This window comes from Galeopterus variegatus, unplaced genomic scaffold, assembly GCF_000696425.1.
Source record: "Galeopterus variegatus unplaced genomic scaffold, G_variegatus-3.0.2 Scaffold3044, whole genome shotgun sequence".
In the NCBI taxonomy this organism is placed as follows: Eukaryota; Metazoa; Chordata; class Mammalia; order Dermoptera; family Cynocephalidae; genus Galeopterus; species Galeopterus variegatus.
The window spans coordinates 71,651-96,893 of record NW_007729155.1 but is presented as its reverse complement, the minus strand read 5'-3'; the positions used below and the strand labels follow the sequence as shown (position 1 = coordinate 96,893).

Genomic DNA, 25,243 nt, shown 5'->3' with positions numbered 1-25,243 from the left:
AGTGAAATCGCTAAGCACCTCAATGAGCAAATAATCATTTCTTTTGGGATTCCTATTTTAGGAGGAAATTATTGTGACAAAACTTATGTAATTGTAAATCAGCCCGTAGAGGGAGAAGAAACACAGAAATGGGACATTGAAATATTGTGAGAGAATCAACAGCACCCATAGGAAGAGCAAAGGAAGCTACTGTCCTCCAGTCCTGGATCACTGAGCAGAATGAACTTCTTCCCCAAGCTCCAAGACGACTGCTGTTAACAATGGAAAAGCTCAAAATATTCTTGCCAGTTATTCCATGTTCCTATGAAGACAATGTTATGATTTCTGGGAAAGGTTCTATTCCTGATTGATCTCTAGTTATGGTGAGCAAGTTTGCTGAAGTCTGTATTTTCCTATCTACCACATGAATCCTATTCCTGATAGCCCATTACAGGACACTGGTCACCCACCCCGTATTATTATCCGTAATATTATATTATTAATATCCTACTAGATGCTTGTATGTGTGCAAAGCACAGGGGAAAAATTCCTATAGGTCAAGTCAAACTTTTGCAAAAAGATGAGTAATTTTTAGCAATACCTGAAAAACGTATTTAATTAACCTTAATAAGCTGCTATTTAGATAAACCTTAAAGTTTCTGTACTGAGGCTTTTCTAACTAACTGAAGCACCCCATAAGTATTTATACTTGTAACTGACTCAAGAGAGGGACCTCAGCTTTGTTAGGAAAAAAGCACAAATACTGGGAGTATTTTCTCTTTCTATTCTTTCCTCAGTCCTTTAAACTAAAAAAGTACAAATAACCTATGGCCAATCTTGCACTCTGTTAACAAAGACATCCCTTTAGGCGAAAAGACTGGTTACCTACCCTGGTGCTGAGACCTCACCCTAAATTTTGCCTGATCTGTCCTCAAGGAGAAGTAAGTGTTTATAAAGACTATGTCACTTAAAGAAAAAATTGCCTACTCTTATACTGTCTGCCTGAAGCAAAGGGAAATCTCAAATCTTCAAATTAAAATGAAGTAGTATTTGAGCCCTGACCTTACCATCTTACTTTGCAAATAAAGATGGAGTTGATTTCTCTACCAAATGATAGAAAACTCAGTTTTTCACTTGCATTCATTTAAGCAAAATCAGGTAGGACATCATCTTTGACTTAGTTTCCAGTAATCTTTACCATCTTTAACTGCACAATTAACAAGCATTGTCCTTCCTGAGTTGGATTTAAACTTACATCAAGACAACTGTTCCTTTCATCCCCAACTTTTGTCAGAGAGCAAGGAAATGCTCTAGTTTTAGATAGAAATGTTAAATTCTCCAGTGATATTTAAAATATCAACTTATATGCACTTTAGAATGTAAAATGACAGTGAATAGTTTAAACTTAAAGACCTACTATTTTGAGTATTTTTTATAGACTTGGTCTTTCCATGTAAATATTTGGGGGTTTTTTTCCCTCCAATCTCAGGTTCTTCTCTTGTCATATTTTAAGCAGCATCTGTAAAACTCCCTGCTGTCCATAGATGTTGAATGTTCCTCATTGGAGTGGCAGTATTATTTAATGAAACTTATGTTACAGGGATAACTTTATTTTAATGGGGGTGGGGTCTATGTATACACAAAGATATGTATATTTTCACTGTAAAAAACCAAGTTAAAAATTTTTCTTCTTCATGTTAACTGTTTATAAAATTTTTCTAGAGCCAAGGAAGCTCTCTAAAGAACTTGTTTCTTCCAAAGAACAAAGATAAAGCCAGGTTAACAACATTTAATTCTAAATGATTTATTGGAGTTTGTGCCTTTCCTACCACACTGAATTAAATAAACTTGTTAAAAGTATGGGGTGGTCACTTTTTGGGATACTTAGTGGTATGCCGTTCTTTCTTCCTGTTAGTATATATGGACCCTATAACAGGTGAGTCTCATGTTAGTGGATATACAGGTAAGGAACTTTGAATTTTCCTTGGTTTATGTGTGTAGCTATTCCTCCTACCCAGTACATTGACTCAAAACAAGAGGGGCTACCGAACACTTAAATCTTCACTTTTCTCTTAACATGTGCACACAAAATAGTAGATATTTGATTCTGCAAAGGCACTAGATTACTTGAATTAAACATTCTGTCCAGAGGGATAATACCAAGCTTTCCTTTTCCTCGTCTGTAGTAAGTTTCAGGTCCTTGACAGAAATAGCCGAACTGTTCCAAATTTGCTGCAGTGCATCCATATGTGAGAAAGGAAAGCGAAGTCCATGAGACTGAAAAAAGAATAAATTTAGTCAAAAATATACTACTTAATGTCATTGAAGTGGCATTTTCATATAAACTTCCACAATCCAATCCATCATTATTTTTGATACCCTTCACAAGTATGAAGCTATTTCCATAAACTATAATTAGATAACTTATAAAACTTGCCAACTCCCATATAAAAGCTAAGAATCCATGAAAGGCATTCTAATTTATGTAATAAGTGATATCAGTTATTTGAAATGCTTCAGACTTACTATATCCTATAAGGCTACAGGTCCTAGCTAGTATGTGTTAAAACTGGTGTATGTGTGTCACAGAATTGTCTGACTTAATCATCCTCATGCAAGGGCTCTGTCAATCATGTGAAATGTTAAGTCCACATGCAGCCATAAACAGCACATCTACCTATAAATCAAAAGTAATCAATTCTTCTCAGCTACCACCCAAATCACAGAAACAAACCTCTGTTTCCTCCTCGTTTCCCATCATATGTCTCTCTCTCCTGTTCTTTAAGGAATGATAGATGTAAACCATCTTTTCTTGCATTTCATCCTTTAAAAAAAAGTCATCAACAAAATATTGAGGTCTTCAACAGTATGAGGATTTTCCAATAGTCCAACACCAAGAGAAATCTTAAAGCCTTGGTCCTCAAGTAAAATCCGAATAAAGAATCTTTTTGGCAAAAAAGTTTTGGGGTTTGTGTGTACATACACACTATGTTCATTAGCATCAATTAATGGACACTCTAAGTCATTTTTTAAAAGCTAAAACAGCTAGAGTGCTACCTGGTAGAGCATCTTCAAGAACTTGATTTATAATGAAAAAGTAACCATTTATATATCAACAAATCAACGAAACACTGAGTTTCTTCTTTTAATCTTACCTGCACTGTCTTTTCTGCATCACAAATTTTGACATTCCTAGGTATAAACTGACAAATTATGAACACCATGGAATGATTAACTAGAGAAATACCAGCTGTGTGATCCGTAAAAAACTATTCCAATTACAGTAGCCTCCTAAATGGTTTCTTCCCTTCACTCCTCACCCTACACAATACAGTTTATCATCTCTTCCAGAGTCTTTAGTCATTCCTTGTCACCTCTCAGATAAGGGCCAAAAACCCTGGCTTGACACAGAGGGTCAAACTGACTGGTTATCAGAATAACTAAGATATTTGTTTTTTATAAGGATGTGGGAGTGTGTATTTTTGAGGTTTTATATATATAGTACACCAGTCCTCTCCTGGTCCGGCCCTGATGGCTGGCACAAGCTGGTTATGGAGACATATAAGTGCCCCTCTAATCCCTTTCAATCATCTATGGAGTATCTGCCAAAAGAGTTGATTAGGAGAAACAAGGTGAAACCATAGGGTATGGGATAGTTCCCAAGGTCCTCAGGATTGTATACTAAGATATTTGTTTTTTATAAGGATGTGGGAGTGTGTATTTTTGAGGTTTTATATATATAATACACCAGTCCTCTCCTGGTCCGGCCCTGATGGCTGGCACAAGCTGGTTATGGAGACATGTAAGTGCCCCTCTAATCCCTTTCAATCATCTATGGAGTATCTGCCAAAAGAGTTGATTAGAAGAAACAAGGTGAAACCATAGGGTATGGGATAGTTCCCAAGGTCCTCAGGATTGTACAGGCAGTCTTATAAAAACATAGGTACAGAGGCTCCAACGCAGACCAGATGAAGCCAGGAATTTATAATTTTAAAAAGCTTTCCAGCTGATTCCATAATCAGCCAGTTCTTGGAATAGCTGGGCTAGATGGCAAGGTGGCAGAATGTAGATTTTGTTCTCCATGATCTACAGGATAAAGCTGAAGGAGAAGAACCATCAACAAAACCACATATAAAGATCTGCACAGTGTAGAAACTGGAGAGGGACTGAGGTAGGGAGACTCATGAACAGGGTGTGCAGTTGCCCCAGCAACAGCAAAGACTAGAAATTAATACCTACATACGGAAAATGAAGGAGGGTTCTCTGGGGATGAGGGCAGGCCCACAAATGCCTAATAGGCAGGAAAATTTGGAACCGGAACAGTGAAATTTAGGCATTATATGACCTGAAAAGATGACATTAAACTGTGAACACAGATAGATTCTCAAATGAGAAGGGCAGGGCCCAGTGGTTAATCTGATAACCTGAGGCCTGTGATAAAATCCCAAGAAGAGAGGCAATCTCCCCTCTGGATACTCACAGTTCGATCCTGATCCAGCCCTACCGTGAGGACGATGTGATCTTTAAACTGCAGTCTCACTATGCTGTCCAACCTTGGTAACTTTCCACCTAGAAAACCCCAAGGAAAGAAAGCCAGCATTCAGAAAAGGAAACCGTCAGATTCAAACTTGTTGGTAGGTGCAATTATTTAGAAAACACATTTATTAGCAATTTGCAGGTAAATCCAAACACGAGCACCCTCTCCCACTCAAGTATTAGTTTACCTTACAATATTAAAACTATAGTTTACATCCTTATGGAGCTCATTCTTATATTGAAGACAGACAATAAGATAAATAACAATGTAAGTTAAGTACATGAGATAAATATAAATAATACCATCAAAGCACAGTAGCTGTCACAATAGGTAGGGTCATGGTGCCTTCTGCATGAAACAAGCTTCTTGCTCTACATGTGGATGCTGGAAAGACTACCTGAGTTCAAACTGCACCACCCCACCAATTACTACTTGTGTGACCCTGGCAAAATATTCAGTCTATATCATTCAAGCACAGTGTCCTATAAAAGCCATCTAATAAAGTTCATAGAAAAAACAATCTACTCTTTTCTAAACTGGGTTTAACTTAGTAAAGAAACAGCCACTTAAAACAGGCTAGCCTTACTGGGTCATCTGGGTGGGGAAAGAGTCTTGAGGGATCATAACTTTATTGAATATAATGGTTAAGACAAGAAAAACATTAGACAAAATATCCTGGCTATAAGCTAGTACTCAGCAAACTGTTCTGCTAAAGATTAAAATGTGCTGATAAAACATTTGCTATTTTGAATAGATTCAATCGAAAACAAATTTTAAACCCTCCAAAGACTGGAATAAAAATGTATATAGAAGCAGTGTTAGAAGAGACATTATAGTTTATCTACTTCAGTGGCTCTCAGCTAGTGATGAATAAGACTTAGTAAAAATACTCTTCTCACTCAACCCCACGGAGAAAAACAGCCTGAGAGCTGGCCTGGCAGTCATAGGTAAGTCTTGGTGTTCTCCTGTTGAACACAGACCATTTCACAGAACACTAACATCAGACAAGACCACTCTGTGACCATGATGTTTAAAGACAAAACCAACACCACTCCATCTTCATGTCCAAACTCAAGCAAAAATAAGAACATTGTCCAAACCACAACAATGACAAACTTCTCCTATGAGGGCTAATATGAGTGACTGCTGCTGCTTTACCAATGATAACTTTAGCTTCATACATCCCTCCTGTCTACTAGACAAGATTTAGAAGAGACCCAATCATAGAATCCCTCCTATTTCCTGACAGCTTCAATCCAGAGCAATGCTCTGCTTCCTTGCACCCTCTCTAAAATTACCTAACTCAAGCCCAAATCCTATAAATCTTTTCTAGCACACTTTTACTGAGATGTACCACAGTTTCCAACAGTGTGCAGTCTTCCCCATTGCAGCAAGTCAATAAATACAACTTTGTCTGAGTTCAGGAACATGTTCCCAGTGGTCTTTGCCACAGGATAATGACATACATACATCCAGAAGTGTGACATGTCATTTGCAGCCTAAATCTGTCATAAATTAGACTCCTTTGACCTGGGGAAGGTCAGTGACAACCTTGAGCATTCTTGTATTTCACCTGCTGATGGCCACATTTCACCCATCCCTGCGTTAATTCCAACAAGACTATTTCAATGTTCAAGTAGAACAATACACACAAAGGATAGATCTTAGTCCACGTTCATATTAAAATGTTTCATACTTTCTATCTACTCAAAGAGGAGCCTACCCAGGAAAGCTCAAATATCCCACATTAGTTTCTAACCACCTAGAAGAAAGAAGCAAGCTCTACCTGGTGTAGATAGCTCTGCTCCATCTCCCACATAGTATGGGGGGAGTCTGTGTATAACAAAATCCTTCTTCATATCTGATGAAAGCAGTTGTTTGGTGCCCTCTAGCCGGTCTGCAAGCGTCCTCAGAAAGCCACTCAATCTTCTTGTTGCAACAGTTGTAGTTTCTTCCTGCTAGAAACACAGAAGTGAGTCCTTGTCCAGACCCCAGCAAAACTCTTACTGCCCAGGTCAGTCCCCACAGTAGTATGCGTAACCACCAACCAAGATAAATCCATGTCATTCCAAGGAGGGAGGTGAGTGGGGAAGGGACAACCTGAGCCCTTAGGAACAATATCCCATTACTTTCTTGTAACATTGTTCATCTTGTGGTGCCTATTATTTGCAAAAAAAAAAAAAAGGATTTTGCCTGGTGAGAGGGATCCTCGGAAATATAGTACAGCCTGGGCTATGCCTGTTGGAAAGGAAGTCACTGTCCTAGGGTGACTGCTCCAGACTGTGAAAGCAACCTTTGCTCCACTCAGCACTAATTCACTCATCTTCTCAAAACTAACCAAACAGGGCCGAGCCTGTGGCGCACTCGGGAAAGTGTGGCGCTGAGAGCGCAGCAGCGCTCCCGCCGCGGGCTGTGAAAGCAACCTTTGCTCCACTCAGCACTAATTCACTCATCTTCTCAAAACTAACCAAATAGGGCCGAGCCTGTGGCGCACTCGGGAAAGTGTGGCGCTGAGAGCGCAGCAGCGCTCCCGCCGCGGATTCGGATCCTATATAGGGATAACCGGTGCACTCACAGTGCTCACTGGCTGAGCACGGTCTTACTAGTAAGTTGTGTGCTGAATCTACAGGTCTCCTGGCCATATTATTTATTCAACCATTATTCAGCCAACATTCCCATAATGCCTGCTACTGCACCTGTGAAATACAGACAGCCATGTGCATAACACCTGCAGTTCTTTGGATGCCACATAACAAGCAGCACTCCATTCATCCTGCAAATCCCACAGCTCAGCAGGACAACACAGGAGACAAGCTTGACCCATCTGGGAAGAAGGATCCTAGGGTCCGTAGGAGGTGGGGCTTCAGCTGGCCGGGGCTGCAGCTAACACCCATCATTCCCACCTGCCTTTACTCCTTACCAGGAGCAGCTGCCGGGGTATGCCAGCCCGGAACTCCACGTCTTCCTTTGCAGTATCAAACACAAGCCCCGAAATGGTGTCCAAAAGGAAATCTCCCCATGAGCTACAACATGCACCATAAAAAACAACAAAAACAGTGAATGCATACAAAATATATATAAAATGCTAATTACTAATAAAGCCAAAAGCTGCAAATTGGGTTCCAACTTCCCTGCCCAGGCATTTGGAGTTCAATTAATTTCACATTACTCTGCATAAACACTTAAGACCTTTGTCAACCACAATGCTTCCATCCCTCGCCATTTGTAGACACTCAGAGATTTAAAGGTGGGAAACTAGGCTTCATTCATGATTTCTTTTAGAGATACCAGAAAACTAATCATACTGTCATAAAAAAGAAAGTTCAAGGGACCAAATTTTTTTACACAATGTCTATTGTGAGAGCTTCACAGGAAATTTTAACTCTCATTATAGGACCTAGACAAAAATTTTACGTGCAAAATATCCAAAAGCAATACATTTAGGGTAACAGCAAGATCTCTGGACTGTGTAATTATTTGAACAATTAAATGTTACATTTTCCTCCTTCTCGGATGCTTAGCTAAAAGCATTTCAGCTTAGCTAAAAGCATTCCTCTGTGCTACAAGTGTCTCCTCTGCAAACTTAATGATAAAATTTACCACACTGTTTGGTAACTATTTACATGTATATCTGCCCTCCTTCCAGCATTTCTAAAGCATAAGCTCTCTCAAAGCCCCTTCAGTACAAGGCTTGAACTACCAGCAGCCAGCACAGTGTCTAGTGCATGCTTGCTAAATAAATGAACGAGTGCTTTTCAACTTGATTCTGACCAGCAAGGTTGCTACTCTTTGGAAATAACTCACACAGCACTGCCACCCAGTTCCCATCATGTGATGAGACGCTCACTGAAACGGGACATGCAGCATGTGTGCTTTTAGCTCCCACTGTTCCAGAATGCCTTTCCTCCTTTAATTTCACAGACTGTAAAAACTGGAAACCTTAAAAGAGACCAAGAGGTTTCGATGGCTACAGTTTCTGTTGTGGGTATTGAAAATGTTTTGGAAACAGATAATGGTGATGGTTGCACAGCAGTGTGAATGTAATTCATGCCAACAAATTGTACACTTAAAAATGGTTTAAAATGGCATATTTGATGTTAAACATATTTTATACAATAAAAAAAAATTTACAAAAAAGAGACTGAGCCCAGCCTGCATCACTAACACATCAACATACCCACAGCTATAGTTTTTTTTTTTCTTTCCAAACTATAGGACTTTTTATTTGAGCAACTCCCAGTTTCCTAAATATGAGGAGTCTTCAGAAAGTTCATGGGAGGATTTGTACTATTTAATTTTTCCATGAACTTTTTGAAGTACCTTCGTAGAGTCAGATTCATGACATTCCCAGAAGGAAGTCCAGATGGGACAGTCACACACATGGAACACCAAAGGAATATGGAAGTCCACAAGGGAGACAGAAAACCCAGGGTAGTGGCCAACTCTGTCAAGTCCTTCCTGAATGTGGCTGCCATGGCCACAACTCAGAGCTGCCCTAGGGTGCTGCTGGGCTGGGAGGCAGAGTGTTTACTTGTTCTGGTAGGTGCTGATGGTCACGTGAGTAGAGTGGGCCAGTCCCGGAGGAGTGTCCGCTTGATGAATGGTTCCTCTGGGAAAGTACAACAAATCACCTGGCTAAAGGAAGAAAGAGAAAAGGGGGCCAGGAGTTAAAAAGAAGTATACCTTCTCATTCCTCTTTAAGGAGATAAACATAGGCTTTGAGTTCAGTTCTCCATTCTAGAAATTACTACTTCCAGGTGTGTTCTGTATGCTGAGCTCAGGTGGTATCTAGCTTCTAGGCTGTGTCCATGAGCCTGTTGCTGTGAACCACAACCCACGAGAAGCTTTCAGTGCCTGAAGTCAGCATCTGTATTCTCAAGCTCAGACCAGATACACCTGCAACTACACTGCCTGCACTGAGGAATCCAGGAAGGTGACATCCCGTGCCTAGGAAGCCTGCTCACTCCCTCTCCACTTCTGCAGTGGGTAAGAGGAGGAGCACTGGAGTCATACAGATGCTGCCACTCACTGGTTGGTGACTTGGGCAATTTACTTACCTACACAAAGCCTCAGTTTCTTTATCTGTAAAACGGAGGAAGTAGTCCCAAACCTCCATAGAATTATTTTGAATATTAAAGGAGATGCTGGTCCCAAAGCTATTGGGGCAAAGGTGGGCATGTGGTTGTAACATATTATTTTACCTGCCAGTCCCTCCACCCCGTGATGACTTTTGAGCTTCTCTGCTGGTTCTATACCCTACCCATCTTGTGTTTCCTAGAGCCTATCGTAGCAAAGCACCTAGCACACAACATAGGCTCAATGAACGTTTGGACAAATGGATGAAAAACTATACAACCATTATTTGAACCTAAAAAAACAGACGTAACTAAAGAGCAGTCATTTTCTTGGGCATTTGGGCCTCCTCCACCCTATCCCTTTTCTCTCCCAAGCCACTGGACAGAAATATTCTCCTCAAATTACCCCTGCCCTGAACTACCACCTGCCTAATCCCACCTAGACCAAAACACTGTTTAGTAATTGCCTAAGGTGAGGAGAGGGAATCTTGTGTGCCATTCATCTCTCCTCTGCAACTGCAGGAAGCCATCTAGCTCACTGCTTAAAAGCATGAGCCCTGGAGAAAGAGCTCAAGAAATATCAGCTTAAAAAATCTTTTTAAGATTTTCTTCAAAGCAAGAGACAATATACAATTATACATATTGATAAGAGCCATCTTGGTTGCTAATTTGCCCTGAATGACACCAAACTGACAGTACTTCAAGTAAATAAATGCTTTACTGGTAACTGTAAATATCATTTACTGTCTCTGTGCCAGCCCCTGAGTGAGGCCCTCACATACCTATATTTTGTTCATTCTACAAACATTTGATCAACGCCCCCCATCCCTTGCTGGAAAGGCAAGGAAGCAGATCTTCCCCTAGAGATTCCTAGAGGAATGCAGTCCTGCCAACACCATTGAGACCCTTTTTGGCCTTCTGATCTCCAGATAATTTTGTGTAGTCCACTGAGGTTGTGGTAATTTGATAAGCAGCAATAGGAAAATTAAACAGACATACAGATACCTCTTCTAAGTAATTTTATTGTAAAAGAAGCATCAAAATAGTATTTTTCAATCCTTACAGCCTGCAAGGTAAACATTAAGATCTCCATTTTAATAATGAGGAAACTGAGACTTAGATAAATAACTCGCCCAAGGATGTGCAGCTAGTAAGTGACAGCAGCTGAATTCAAGCCCAGGCCTTGTGAGCCCACACAGAGTGGTGTTTCCATCACAGGGTGGTCTTCACCCTGAGTTCCCAGGTTTTGCAGATGCGCTACTACACAGGCTGCCACTGGGAGGGGGGGAGAAGGGTGACAAGGGCTCCAGACCTCATTACTGTCCCCATAACCAGCACCCAACCACAGTACCTCCCTCAGCTTTTCTATTTCACATATTGGGCATTTACGCAAGACTTCACTGGAAGAGGTCCACTGGTTAAAACCTTACATGTATACACGTGTACACACTTGAAAAACAATATACTGCACAATGCTATCTTTCTCCTTCTAGGAGACTCAGGGCTTCTCCTAATGAACTGTGTGTTCAATGAGTGTTAAATGGGCATCTGCCCAACCTCCTCCAAGTCCTGCAGCAACAATGCAAAGAATCCACACCCTCTTCACTTGAGGCCACTAGGAAGGAAGCCTGACCTTCTTGAGCAGGGAAAGTAGCCAAATTGTCAGCCTGAAGAACTCAGCCCTGGCCTCGGAGACCACAGATGGCTTAGCCTTTACCTTAAAAATAATCAGCCAAGAGTCTACATAAACATGCTCCACTAAGAGAAGGGGATGGCAAACTCCTTCTGGGAATGCCCAATATAAAGATAGTAAATATTTTTGGTTATGCACTAAGTGGTCTCTGTGGCAACAGTCAACTCTGCTGGTGCTAAGTGAACACAGCTACAGACGATACATTAAGGAATGGGTGTGGATGTGTTACAATAAACTTTATTTACAACAAGAGGCAGCAGGCCAGATTTTTGGCCCATGAGCCATAGTTTGATGACTGCTGTTTATTTAAGTCCCTTATAATATAGGCACCCATCCTTAAACGGGAGATTGTTTCTCAGTTATTGGCAGGCAGGCAAAGATTTTAAAATCAAGACAGACATACAGGGCACTGAGTAAGAATTAGACACCAATTATAACTTTAAAATGCAAGAAATACAAAAACAATAACTATATAAAAAATATATCAGGTTGGGAGAATCTTTAGAATAGTTTGAATTAACTATTATTTTATTACCACTGAAGGAAATTAAACGAATTTTTTTTTATGAAAGCGTATAAAGTTTAATTATACAGCTATTCCTATCCCTTTAAGATTTTTTCTCAAAAACCTCTCTTGCTGGGGAGTAGAATAGTTTGAATTAACTATTATTTTATTACCACTGAAGGAAATTAAACGAATTTTTTTTATGAAAGCGTATAAAGTTTAATTATACAGCTATTCCTATCCCTTTAAGATTTTTTCTCAAAAACCTCTCTTGCTGGGGACTGACTATGTTCCCATCCAGGCTAACAGCTCAAAGACAGATTTTTCTCAGCAGCAATATGCCAAGGAACCAGCTCATCAAGCCACCTGGCTCACTGGAGGAGGAATCCTCTAGAGCTTTCATAATTACTATTCTGGCGACCATATGCAGGAGGAAGGAAGGGAGATACAAAGACAGTCTGCTGCATAATCAGGAGGAAAACGGGTCATACTGGAATTTTAGCAACAAAAAAACTTATGGATCCCTGCATGTGCTCTGTCCAAGCAACTTAGAGCTCCATGCTGACTGCTGTTTTCAATGTGGAAAAGGCTGCCCAAGGCTAAACCTTCCACTTTTACTCTAGAGAAGTCAGTGGTTCACTGAATTCAACTTATTCCTGTTGAACTTGGATCATACATGGAGACGGTTATTTGGAAAATGAACTCAATATTTCCCTAGCTCAATTCTCCAAGTACAGGCCACCAAGACTCCTTCAGAAGCTACATGTGCCAGCTGACTGCAATGAGGGCCAGCCTGCTCAGAGATCCATGGATACCTTCCCCTGGGAACCGTAACACAAACTCTACACCTTGAACTGCAACTTGTCCCAGCAACAGAGAAAACCGCTCAGAAAATGTACCCACAATGGTCAACCCGTACCTTCAATGTGAACTCGTGTGTTGGCCTGCCGATCCTGTCCTCGGCCTCCACGCTATACTCCCGTGCCAGGGGCACGGTGGGGTGGTAGAGGCGCCAGTGTTTCTCTCCCTCCAGCTGAAGGATGAAAACCTACAGAGAACCACAACACCTGGGAGTGTCAGAAAGCTTCCTAACAACTGATGTGGCAAAGTCCTCACATAATGCTAGCCCTCCAAGGGCTTAGATGAATTACAAGTTTTGGATAAAAAGCAAAAATGAAAGATTAGAAATGCATGTCACTCTACACTTAAATAATAAGTTTCCACTACTGATGTTCATTTTTAAAAACAGGTTATCATGAATCCTGATACTGGATAGGTATTCATTCTTTTCACTTTCTTAGAGCCTTGCTGAGTTCTTTATATCCCACCATCTCATTCCTTTAAATCTTCTATCAAACAGCTAAAAGCTCATAATCTCTGACAGAAAAGCCATGCTTCAGATATTACTGAATATCTAAAATCCTGACTATTGAAAGGGCTTTGGCAGATATGAAAACTTCAAATTTTTTATTCTTTATTCAGCCAAAGATATTTTAATGCTCTACTAAAATATTTTTTAAAACACTTCTGAAAAATGTATCAATATCAAATTGCTCTCAAAAGAGAAAAAAGGGACTTTTTCATAGTAGCTCTGTGTTCACACCTTGTATTAGCACAAAAATAAAACTATGAAATACCTAAGCCAAAGACTTAACTTTTTTTGGAAGCCACATGAGAATGAAATCAACACTTGTCAGGGTGCCAGTGCTTAAGTGAAACCATGACCTTCATTCAAGCTGCCCCAAGATTTTCACAAATGGAAAATATATATATATATCTTTGGCAGCTACTGAAAAAGAACAAAATGAAAGCAGATGTAAGAATTATTTGTGACCTCACCTTATTAAAAACCATACTTCGTAAAATTAAAGAAAAAGCCACTCATATTTTCCTGTAGATAAATTCAATAAATACCTGTTTCAAAGGAATGTGTGGCTCTTTATATTAGTGAGGTTGGAAACAACCTCTCCCTTTGAGAAGGAGCAGGAAACCAGTTTGGTGGAATTTATTTTGGCCCACATTTAGATGAGATCAAGATCTCTGGAGAATGCAAAGAAGAGAGGACATAGACCTGGCCTAAGAGCCTTAGAAAATGTAAACTAACCCTGATAACTAGCAACTCATTCTTCCCCATGCTGGGCAATTTTCTTCCTCTCTTACCTCGACATCATCGTAATGGGGCGGCAGGCCCTGAGATCCTGCTGGGGTTATGTATACATTTGAGCCAACCAAGGAGCCAAAATAACATTCCAGCTTCTCCTGGATCCTCCAAAGCTCATCCTTTAAAAAAAAGAAAGGGGTAGGAGAACAGTAAAAATATGTTAGAAATGAGAGGAAGAACATGTTGTTGTTCACTTAAGAAGTCTTTTCTGCACCACTATTATATGCCAGGTACTGGGAATTAAGCAGTGAAAGAGCTAACACTCTGCCCTCTAGAATTTTCCTTTTTAGCACAGAAACACTATAGAAAAGATATGAGCAGACACATGAGAGATTGGCAAGGCAGGCACTTGGGAATCATGAAGGATTTTATGCAGGAGAATGACATGATCCAATTTACATTTTTAAAAGTTCACTCTTGCCACTGTGTGGAGAACAGGTTGTAGAAAATCAAGAGCACAAGTAAGGGAAACTAGTCTGGAAGTTACTGAGGCAGCAGACCAGGCAAGAAATGACCAGGGTGGTGGAAGGATGGAGAAATAGAAAAGTAGAGGCGTACTTTGGAAGTAGCATTGATAGGATTCGCTGATGGACTAAATACACAGGGGTACGGAAATGAGAAGAGTAAAAAAAAAAAAAAAAAAAAAACTCATGGGTTTTTGATTTGGGCAATTAGCTTCCATTTACTGATATGAGAAAGACTTGCCAAAAAATTTTTCAAGAGGAAAAAAAAAGAGTTCTATATCAGAAATGTGAAGTTTGAGATGCTTAGACCCCCATGTGAAGAGGATTATAAGTACACTTGAAGTTCAGGGCTGAAGATTTACATTTAGAAAATGCCTTCACAAAATGGATATTAAAAGTTATATCAGAAATGTGAAGTTTGAGATGCTTAGACCCCCATGTGAAGAGGATTATAAGTACACCTGAAGTTCAGGGCTGAAGATTTACATTTAGAAAATGCCTTCACAAAATGGATATTAAAAGCAACGGGAGCAGGAAAGATAACCTAGGAAGAGGGTATAGACAGAGAAGGAAGAACAGGGCCTAGGAATTTTCCCTCTCCTCAGTCACTAATCAACTCTTCAGGGTGTAAGTCAGACTGGGGGGCCTAGAGACAAGGAGCCACATATTCCTACAAGAAAAAAAGAAATCTGATTTTCCCAAGGCAAATGAGAAAAAGGGAGGTAGTATCAGGCTATGAAGAGATTAGCACTTCCTATGTGCCAGGCACCGTTTCTAATTGCTTTATACGTATTAATCCTGTATCCCTCACAGCAACCTGGTCTCGCAAGGTGGGTACTATCCTTATCTTCAGTTTACAGATGAGGAAACTGAGGCACGAGAACACACAACCAGTAAATGATGAAGCTGGAATTCAAATCCAGGCAGTCTGGCTCCAGAGTCCATACCTTTAAGATAATTTAAGAAAAGACAAATCCCAAAGGACATTAAAGAGTCCAAAGTTTTAAGCATATGAATGAACAGTGCCTGGCATATAGAAGACATTACAACATATTAAAATATTTGCTGAGTAAACCATAACCACAGCTTGGAAGTCAATTCTACCACTGGACTGAAAAAGGATCCATAGTATTAAAAATGTCAAGTATGAAAGAAATGGGTCAGTATGAAAAAGCTTTGGGAGATATTTTTATATAAACCACTGGGCTTCTCTTTTTATAGATCTCAGAGGAAGAATAATTTAATGGCATCTGAATAGCTCCAAAGAGTCAACAGAGGTCCCAAGGAACCCAATTTATTTCACGCAGAGGACAGCAGGACCTGGCTCTGTAATTACATTTTTACGGTAACTGGAACTATTAGAAAACCAGGGCTTCTCTCTCTCTCTGATGACCTAAGAGGTCTTTCAGGACGGTATAGGTGACTTTACGGTTCCTAACTCAAGCACCAAGGTCTATAACTGATGAATATATGTCTCTTTTCCTCTCAAAGGTACCGAAATGCTATTAATTTGTATAATTTTTCCATTTCACCTAAGAGGTCTTTCAGGACGGTATAGGTGACTTTACGGTTCCTAACTCAAGCACCAAGGTCTGTAACTGATGAATATATGTCTCTTTTCCTCTCAAAGGTACCGAAATGCTATTAATTTGTACAATTTTTCCATTTCAACTGGGCCTTTAGCTTCTGAATCTGACAACTGTAGCCTACTAAAAAGAGATTTGTAGTCAAACTACCTCAGTCCAAGTTATAGCTACAAGCAAGGTGACTTTGGTTACTTTATTTGTAAGATGAAGATACTACCACTCCCACCTAAGACTGTGGGGAGCAGCATAAAACAACTTGTGTGAAATCCTATTTAAATTGCAAAGCAGTATACAAGTGTTACTGTTTCATCAACATTGACTCAAACACAAACAAGGCTCCTGAAATCTGTGTTCTCCTTTACCACATGACTCCCAACTATGTCTGGAGATGCTGAGGAGAACACAGAACAGTGAAAGAGAGAAAGGGAAGTCTCTCTCCTGGCCAGGTACAACCTCCTCTCTCCACTGACCTACCCCACAGAATCAAAACTGAATAGCATGGCTGTGACCAGAAACCCATACGTATGCCTAAAGACAGGCAAACATAAACTCACAAAAGCCCTACTACATTTCAATTTAAATCTTTCAAAGTATGGAAGGAAAATACCTTAAATTTGTAGTTAGAATGCTTACCAACTCAAAATAACTATAAAAAAGTCACATCTGTGAACTGCAGTTTTTTCACATATAAAATGTAGACCACAGTGGCTGCCCTACCTATTTCACATGTCTGTTGGAAGGTTCAAAAGTTAATATCATGTGAAAGTATTTGGTGAACTCTAACGTGCTATGTAAAATGCGAATAATTGTGATAACTCCCCTCCCCCAGACTTTTCATATATGGATTGCCCAAAGCAGGTGGGGAGCACCTTCTTATGACTCTGGTTATTTCCTTACTCATTTCTAGACTAACAAGCCAAATAAGCTGTGCATAGTCTGAGACCCGATAAACAAAGTGCTAACTGTCCATTCTAACAGTCTCTCAACCTGGCCAATGATGAACTATCTCCAGACTTTTCCTATTCTGATGTTAACATGCGCATTCCTAAAAAATACACAACACTGACTCTCCTTGTACATAGTTCTTTGAACCCAGCTTCCAGTATAAGAGTGTGAGCTCCTACAGCTTATAGGTCTCTTGAGTACTGGTGGTGGAAAGAAAAAGAAAAAAAGTGTGCATCCTAGTCCAGCCTGGGCACTGCATTTGCGCTGAGAAGGCTCACCCTGCCTGCTTTAATAAACCCAGCCAAAGCAAAGAGTAGAGTCAACAGGGCAAAGGAAATAGGTTCTTGGCCAGTGGGAATCCCAGAGGAATGTGCCTGGCTTAAGAAGACAAACAGAAAAGAACCCTGGGGAGATGATTCTAAAGTACAGAAATGACAGCCACAGAGGACATCACACATATGCCAAATAATAACTTCCTAATGGTCTGTGACCAAATTACATGTGATCAACCTCACTGAATTCATTTACATTCATAGTTCTTAGGCTTCTAAAAACCACTCTTCAAAGTGCTACTTCTAGCCAGGTAGAGTCAAGGACTAACTCAGAGAGAAGCACTTTATCCACTGTGTCCATATTTTCTGAATTCAAATCATGACTTGATCTGGCAAGTTTATAAATTCTTTTTGGTGCTGGGGCCAAAAAGATGGCATTTCAGGTACATTTCAACTTCTTATGGTTGCTGACATGGAATAACTTGGGATCAAGACTTGTCCTGAAAAATCTAAAAGTGCTTATACGTCATCCAGAGTATGAACAGGAAAGGGAAGGGCACTCACCACATGAGGCCTATGGGATCTAACAAGCCAACTCGAGTTACATCATGGGAAACATTATTGGTAACTGATGACAGAGCCCCAGAAGCCACTGATACAGCCAGAATCCACTCCCCTCAGGAGCCTCACGAACACCTCATTTTCTTCTCCCATGCTGCCCTTTTCATTCAGCCATGGGTCACAGAAGGCAGTTTCTGTATAGAGATAAAACTTTACCTAAAACTCAGAACAGGCCCTCAGCTGATCTGGGCCATCTGTCACGTAAAGATCTCAAACCTCTAGGAAAGCAGATTAGCTCATCCTAAGTCTGCATTTTATAAATGCGGAAATTGAGAACAGAGGAGGCAAACTATTTTTCACATGTCAGTCACTGATGCAGAATAAATTTTAAAAATCAACCTCTAGGAAAGCAGATTAGCTCATCCTAAGTCTGCATTTTATAAATGCGGAAATTGAGAGGAGGCAAACTATTTTTCACATGTCAGTCACTGATGCAGAATAAATTTTAAAAATTGGGCAGTCCCCTGGACTCACAAATCAAAGCTATCCACTACCTACGACTGCCTCCCCAGGAGCAGTACCAGGATCCCATCCCTCAATGTCATCGTTTGGCTGTTAATAAGTATGAAGCTTCTTTCTTAAACACGCATCTGGTATGTGATCTTGTCACGGCTCTGAAGCCTCTACTTAAGTAGACATAGGCAGTAAAGGGAAGCAACTTCAAGAAAAATTACTACCTTGATGCTATCATGCCTTAAATTATAGTGAAGGGACAAACCAAATAGAAAAGTCTACCAATAACAAAAACATAAACCAGCCCACAGAACTAGTTCTTGGAAGTGTAGTGCTACTTTAAAACCTTTATAAACTTGAAACATAATTTAGTTTTTGTAGCTCAGCGATACCCAACAATATCCACCCTGAGTTGTTGCAGATTCTAATAGTTTACCCAAAAGATAACATAGAATTTCCTAAGTTAGAATGCATTTAAAGACCAAATAGGTGCTACGCCTTCTCAAACGGGCAAGAGGCTGATCATCATCATACCACATTTTCACCTTTGAGCTGATCTGGCCAAATGTCAGCACCTTAGTATGTATGAGGATTCTGCAACGGGAAAACCTGTTACCTTAAATCTCTGAGGTTGGTGAAATTGAATTGTTGCCCTTTTCTGATCAAAATCTTTTCTCAGCTGAAGAAAGTGTGCTTTGCCATCTTTATTTAAAACCTTCTTCTTCCCATTGACACACCGGCAGACATTCACATCTCTTCCGTAGTACATACCCTGGCTGCACAGACTCTTCAGATCTGTTAGCCTGAACAGGGACTGGTAATATGTGGCCAGTGAAGGATCATCTCTCTGAATGAGAAGGGGCTTCTGCTCCCAGAATTCCTTGAAAAAAGTCTCTATCTTGATGGGTGAGATTAAGCTTTCAAAGAGATCACTGGGGCTGTCAAAGTTTAAAGTGGAAGGCCCACCAACTGCTTCCACCTTTGCCTGCTTATAGGGAAGAGGCCCCTCTTTCTTCTCGTTCCCTGCAGGCTTTGCTTTCTTTGGCATCGTTCTGTCTTCAAGACAAAGCTGTGAGGAAACGCAAGCCTGCCAAAAGAACAAAACACACGTGATTAGGTTTGCAGGAGTGCCAGTGTTGATGTTAGTGGATCATACACACACAGCTTGCATGACCATTACGCCTTCATGAGAGTTCTTCATAAGGCAATGCTACTTCCTCCAGGGTATGAGACAGCCTTAAGCCAATGCCATTTCTTCCAAGATATGAGTCGGCCTCAACGACCACTCAGATTACATATTCATCTAAAGGAAAACATAATTTTCTTGGACATAAGCACTAAGTCATGGAATTTTCCAGGGTATGAGACAGCCTTAAGCCAATGCCATTTCTTCCAAGATATGAGTCGGCCTCAACCACCACTCAGATTACATATTCATCTAAAGGAAAACATAATTTTCTTGGACATAAGCACTAAGTCATGGAATTCACTGTTTATTAGGAGAGATAATTATTCCAAACTAAACCATTCAACTGTCTCAGCAGTTCCTAGTCATAGGTTTTGTCTGTGGCCATTGACAAAGCAAAGTCAAAAATCTTGAATGTGGCTGCAATCAGACCAGGTCCCAACTCTAATTAGATGTTTTCTGAGTAACAAACACTTGACCGAAGAACAACCCACAGTTGCCCACTCCCAGGTGCTCCTCACCAAGGCACCACCCTCAACTGCTGTTCAGGAGGAAACCACAGTGCCCTGGACCAGTGGTGTCACCTGGTGGCTGGAGCAAGAAGCTGCCTGATCCTGTCTCCTCACCAACACCTGAACCTCCTCGCTTCCCAATCTGAGCTTATTCCTGAAAACTGCCACTTTATCAGAACCCCTCCCTCATTAAAAAAGCTACTTAGGGGCCAAAAAGTGAAGGCTAGAAATATCTATAGACCAAATCTTCAAAAAGCTGTAAATCTTTTAACTGAAATGAGATATAATAAAATAACATCATTAACCTAACATCCCTCTTCTCCAAATTTAAACACCATAATCACAGATCACCTGGGCATCATGCCAAAATACAGATTTTGACTCACTAGACCAGAGAGGTTCTGTATTTCTACCAAGCTCCCAGGGGACACGGATGCTGATGGAACATGATACGCTTCTGAGGACCAAGAGGAGCAACACTCCCAGTGTTTCCAAGCTTCTCTCAGAACCACCCCAAACCATAACTACTGTCACACAATGTAAAGTCTCCCCAGCCTGGGTTCAAGAACGATAATTCAGATTCCATAGATTTCCTGAGAAGCAAAAATCTATTTTGACGTACTTATTTTTTTTTGTTTTGTTTTTTTCTGAGAAGGGAATCTATCCCTGTCTCCCCCCCAGAAGGTTAAGAAACCACTGCTTATAAAAAACCTAATTTTCCCAAAGACCAGTGACTTATCTATTACAAATGTTATGGTTTCCTATTTTATTTCTGAATTGCAAGAATACCGTTTTCTGCTCTTTTGTCATTATAACTAAGCGGTATTTCAGCTACACTGTAGACTAAGCAGAATTAGTGGTCTGGCCTGGGAAGTAAGCATCCTAGAATAACGTGTGACACATTACAACAACCAATTTATTTAAGAACCTTTAGAATGCAATCCAGTTGTAAACTGAACAAATTAGGAAGTAGAAAAGTCTAAATATAAAACTCTCTAATGATCTCAGTTAAGCTTCTAAATTTCATACCCAGAAACAGCTCAGTTCTTTCAAAAGATCAAGTGCTTTTGGTAAGGAAACACAGGACCATGGTGGAAAACTAATACAATTTGATAAACTTTAGTGTTTTAAGATATGAGACATATTTTCTGAAAATATTTCCTCTTCCTTTTAAGTCAAAAAGACCAACTTAAAGATCAATGAAAAAAAGCTTCAGTGAGACAAAGCACTGCCAGTACTTGGAACTCTGAAGTAATACAGAAATACTAGGAGATATGAAAACAGATTCATAAGGAGCACTGCTTGTGCAAAAGAGTTACGACAGCAGGCTTGACAGCTATAATTTGAAAGGCCAGCCTGTGGCTGACATCTGGGAACTTAGATTTTGCGGGGGTGCCCACCACCATTAACTGATAGGAGTGGCTCACTACCTTAAAATGTACAAACAATACAGTTTATACCGAGAAGTAGAAGCAGCCCGAGGTCCATTAACTGATAGGAGTGGCTCACTACCTTAAAATGTACAAACAATACAGTTTATACCGAGCATCTGCTTTCCTTCTGGGATATGGAATTCTGGTACGTGGCAGGCAGAAGCTGCCTATGTGACCAGCCCCCCAAAAAACCCTGGGCCTCTAATGAACTTCCCGGGTTGGCAACATTTCACACAGTTGACACAACTAGCTGCTGCAGCAATTAAACATCTCTAGTGCCACTTCACTGGGAGAAAACCCTTGGAACCTTGTGTCTGGTCTCCCCAGCATGATCAGCTCAGAGTCCTCCAAGCAAATTACTGAACCTAGATGGTGCTGTGGACTGGATGTCCCTCCAAACTCACTGAGGCTTGGTCCCCACTGTAACAGTGTTAAGAAGGTGGGAAATGTTATTATTGTAGTTGAAAGGTGGGACCTTGAAGAGGTGATTAGATTGTATGGTTTAATGGTGGTCACAGGTGTAGTTGTGAGGGCTTTAAAAGGAGCAAGGAGTTAGCTCTCTCTGCTTCCACCATTTGCCAACGTGGCATCCTGCTTTGCTGTGAAGAGTCACTACCCACCAATAAAGCTCTCTTCTGATATGTTCCCTGGACTTTGGACTTCCCAGCCTCCAAAACTATAAGCAATAAATACTGTTTCTTATAAATAACCCAGTTTCAGGTATTTTATAAGCAACAGAAATGGACTAATACAGATGGTCTTGGGGACCCCAATACACTGCTCACATTGAATTTTTAGAAACTAAATGTTAGATTAGCTTATTAGGTTTGTATCACTAAAGGTACCTGATGGAGTCTGGATGTGCTGTCCCCTCCAAAACTCATGTGGAAATTTGATCTCCAATGTGGCAGTGTTGGAAACTGATTGAGTCATGGGGGTGGATACCTCATGAATGGATTAATGCTCTCCCTGGGGGATGGGGGATTAATGAGTGACTTCTAGCTCAATTAGTTCCCGTGAGAGCTCGTTGCTTACAAAGACCCTGGCACCTTCTCTCTCCCTCTTGCTTCCTCTTACCATGTGATCTGCTTGTACCTGCCAGCTGCCTGCCACTTTCCGCCATGAGTAGAAGCAGCCTGAGTCCCACGCCAGATGCAGCTGTCCCAGAATCGTAAGGCAAATAAACCTCTTTCCTTTATAAATTACCCAGTCTCAGGTGTTCTGTTATAGCAACACAAAACGGACTATAAAGTAATTTTATATTCAGCCCCACATCTTCTCTTATCCCTCACAAGTGGACAGTTTAAAATTTATGTAAGGGGTGTGAGCAGCAGGAAGATGCAAATGAAAAGGCTTTTCTTTAAGCATAATGTACGAATGCAGCGTAAGCACATTCACCAGGAAGTGTGGCTAAACAAAGTGCACAAAATACTTAAGCCAAAATAAAATCACTTAAAGAATGTTTCCCATCTACAATCACTAACAAAATAAATCCCAATACTGCATAGCAAATGCTTTTGTTAGAATATAAACTTCACTACTTACACTGCCAAAAGTTACATCATTTAATGTTTCTCTAATGTTCATGTTGAAATGATTTGAGGCTGAGTTAACTGAAATCTAGTTTAGAGGTTACTGGGCAAATACACTATTTCTCTCATTCTCACACTACTCTTATTGTAACGTAAGACAATCATTCCTTTTAATGGCTTCTCGAGGAGGGAGGGGAGAAGAGATGACATACCCTACCACATTAAACAAACAAAAATCCTAAGCTGCATCACAATTTCCGAAGACAGTTAAAAGTAAAAAAGCACGTTTTAGAATCCAAGAAACAGAATAGCACAGCCAACATAAGCCTGCTTATAAACCTCACAGACCACCCAAACAGAAGTTAACGTTTCTACAAAGCTACTAGAGAAAAAAAAGCAAGCTTTTGAAAAGCAATCATTTTCAATTGGAGTTGACTATGTGCAATAAAATGGAAAAAGCTTAAGTCAAAAGAAAAGATATATGGTTCATACTTTGGTAACTGCCCCACAGATAAGCTCTACAGCCAACAAATATATAGTGTATTTTTAAGGTGTCCTAACCACTTTTTCTATAGTAATATTTAATGACAAGAAGCCATAACACAGCTTCTTGAAGGAATTTATATATTGCCAGAGCATAGCAGAGTCTGGCACACAGGAGGTCTTCAAGACATGTTTACTAAATCTACTGTTTTTCACTTTTGCATCTTTTGTCTGTATACAATTTAAGATAAAACAAACAAACAAAAAATCAACGGCCTTAAGAACAAGTTAGGGGGGAAACAGGTGGTTAGTGCAGTGTGGCTTATTCTTTGGATGGCAGCTGTTACTTAGGTATTCAACAGGTATTCTAAGAGCCGAAAGACATCGTAGACATCAGTAGTTATTATCAACCAAGGGAGGGAGGTGTGAGTGTCTTTACTTCTCCTGAGCAGTGTTTTACAGAAAGTCCACAATCACCAGCAAGCTTAACATGAAAATTCCTGGGCCCCATATCAGTCTCACCAGAGTGCCACTTCTGGTGGCTGGAGCCCAGAAATCTGCATTAATATAGTTAAGTTCTCAAGGTGAATTTTAGATCCACTAACACAGAGGACCGTAGTCGAGCTCAGCACAATTAAACATGCACATCTGTCAGAAATTATATATACAGTTGGCCCTCCGTATCCATGGGTTCTACATCTCTGGATTCAATCAACTGTGGATCGAAAATATTCAGGGAAAAAAAGTAATAAAAATAATACAAATAAAAAACAATACAGAACAACTATTTACATAGCATATGCACTGTACTATTATAACTAACCCAGAGATGATTTAAAGTATACAGAAGTATGTGCATAGGTTACATGCAAACGCTATGCCATTTCATGTCAACGATTTGAGCACCTGTGGAGTTTGGTATCCACAAGGGGGGTCCTGCAACCAATCCTCCATGGATACAGAAGGATGACTAACGAGGTCGTATTGCCTAATGAGGTTGCCCATGCTGATTTAAAATGTTTTTCAGCCCACAGAAATTATTATCTATTTTTATCAACCCAGAGATTGAATTGGTTCTTCTGTTGACCTAAAGCTGTGACTGACAGTTATTTTTTTAGTTTTATTTGAGAGAGAAAATGAGTGTACCTCCATAACGTACGTTGGTGACCACGACCTTACCAAGGATGCCCGGAAGGCAAAAACCATCCAAGGGATGGTGGAAGAATCTGAGTTAACTCAGGCTACTTTCAAAGGTGAACCAAGTGAAGTGAAACGCCTGGCGCTAAATTTACAGCTAATTGGTGAGCTCAGATCCTCTGGCTCCCTATGCTTCCTGAAAACACAGTGAGCAACTGTGTCTTATTAACCTGTTGGACAACTCCGCTGCCGGTATGCCGTTGTCCAATCGAATTGATCAACGAATGAACTGGAAGCGCAGGCTGGAAGTTTGAAGTCAGAAGCGGGCCCCTCTGCCCACACTCGACCTGCCGCTTTCCCAGCAGTGAAGCCGGTCTCGGGCCGCGCTCCCTCGGACGGCCCCGCCCAGCCGGGCCGAGGCGGCACCCCCTTCCCTGCCAAGCCGCCCAGCTCTCCACGCGCTTGTCCCAGGTCTCCGGACCACAGGCCGAGCACGTGTGCTTCTCTCCGTGCCCCAGACATTCGCGACCCTACCCCTAGATCCGGGCCGCGCCAGACCCGGCGCATCCACACGTGCCCGGTCTCCGAGGACAAGTAGCGCGTCAGCGCGCCTCCCCGGTCCGGGGACCATCAGCGCCAGCAGGCCCGGCCGAACGGAGGCTCCCAGCC

General features: G+C 40.8%; 2 protein-coding genes across 4 annotated transcripts in view; one reads left to right on the top strand and one right to left on the bottom strand.

Annotated features, from left to right (window-relative positions):
* CRYBG3 (beta-gamma crystallin domain containing 3) overlaps nucleotides 1-1,839 on the top strand; it is a gene marked incomplete at its 5' end in the record, with an annotated part of 87,057 nt that extends 85,218 nt beyond the window's left edge. The window contains one exon of the mRNA XM_008583798.1: nucleotides 62-1,839. Coding sequence (XP_008582020.1) covers nucleotides 62-150 — 89 coding nt within the window. The remainder of the gene's footprint in view (nucleotides 1-61) is intronic.
* On the bottom strand, nucleotides 1,768-19,378 carry MINA (MYC induced nuclear antigen). 3 transcript variants are annotated; one of them, XM_008583794.1, is made up of 9 exons: nucleotides 18,908-19,378; nucleotides 13,950-14,069; nucleotides 12,709-12,837; nucleotides 9,048-9,151; nucleotides 7,437-7,539; nucleotides 6,303-6,474; nucleotides 4,460-4,548; nucleotides 2,714-2,803; nucleotides 1,768-2,256 (listed from the first exon to the last, which is right to left on the bottom strand). In XM_008583794.1, the coding sequence occupies exons 1-9, from the start codon at nucleotides 19,337-19,339 to the stop codon at nucleotides 2,098-2,100; spliced, it is 1,398 nt and encodes a 465-aa protein (XP_008582016.1). In that variant the 5' UTR covers nucleotides 19,340-19,378; the 3' UTR covers nucleotides 1,768-2,097. The 3 variants fall into 3 exon arrangements, with proteins under 3 accessions (XP_008582016.1, XP_008582018.1, XP_008582019.1); XM_008583796.1 differs by having other exon boundaries at nucleotides 6,303-6,471; XM_008583797.1 differs by lacking the exon at nucleotides 2,714-2,803.
* Between the last annotated feature and the right edge of the window lie 5,865 nt (nucleotides 19,379-25,243).

Excerpts from the sequence above, each read along its gene's own strand:
- MINA (XM_008583794.1), bottom strand. The coding sequence starts at position 19,339 with ATGCCAAAGAAAGCAAAGCCTGCAGGGAACGAGAAGAAAGAGGGGCCT. Across the intron at positions 9,152-12,708 it reads CACACGAGTTCACATTGAAG|CCAGGTGATTTGTTGTACTT; the intron begins GTACGGGTTGAC and ends TTCTTCCTTTAG. Across the intron at positions 6,475-7,436 it reads TACCCCGGCAGCTGCTCCTG|CAGGAAGAAACTACAACTGT; the intron begins GTAAGGAGTAAA and ends CTGTGTTTCTAG.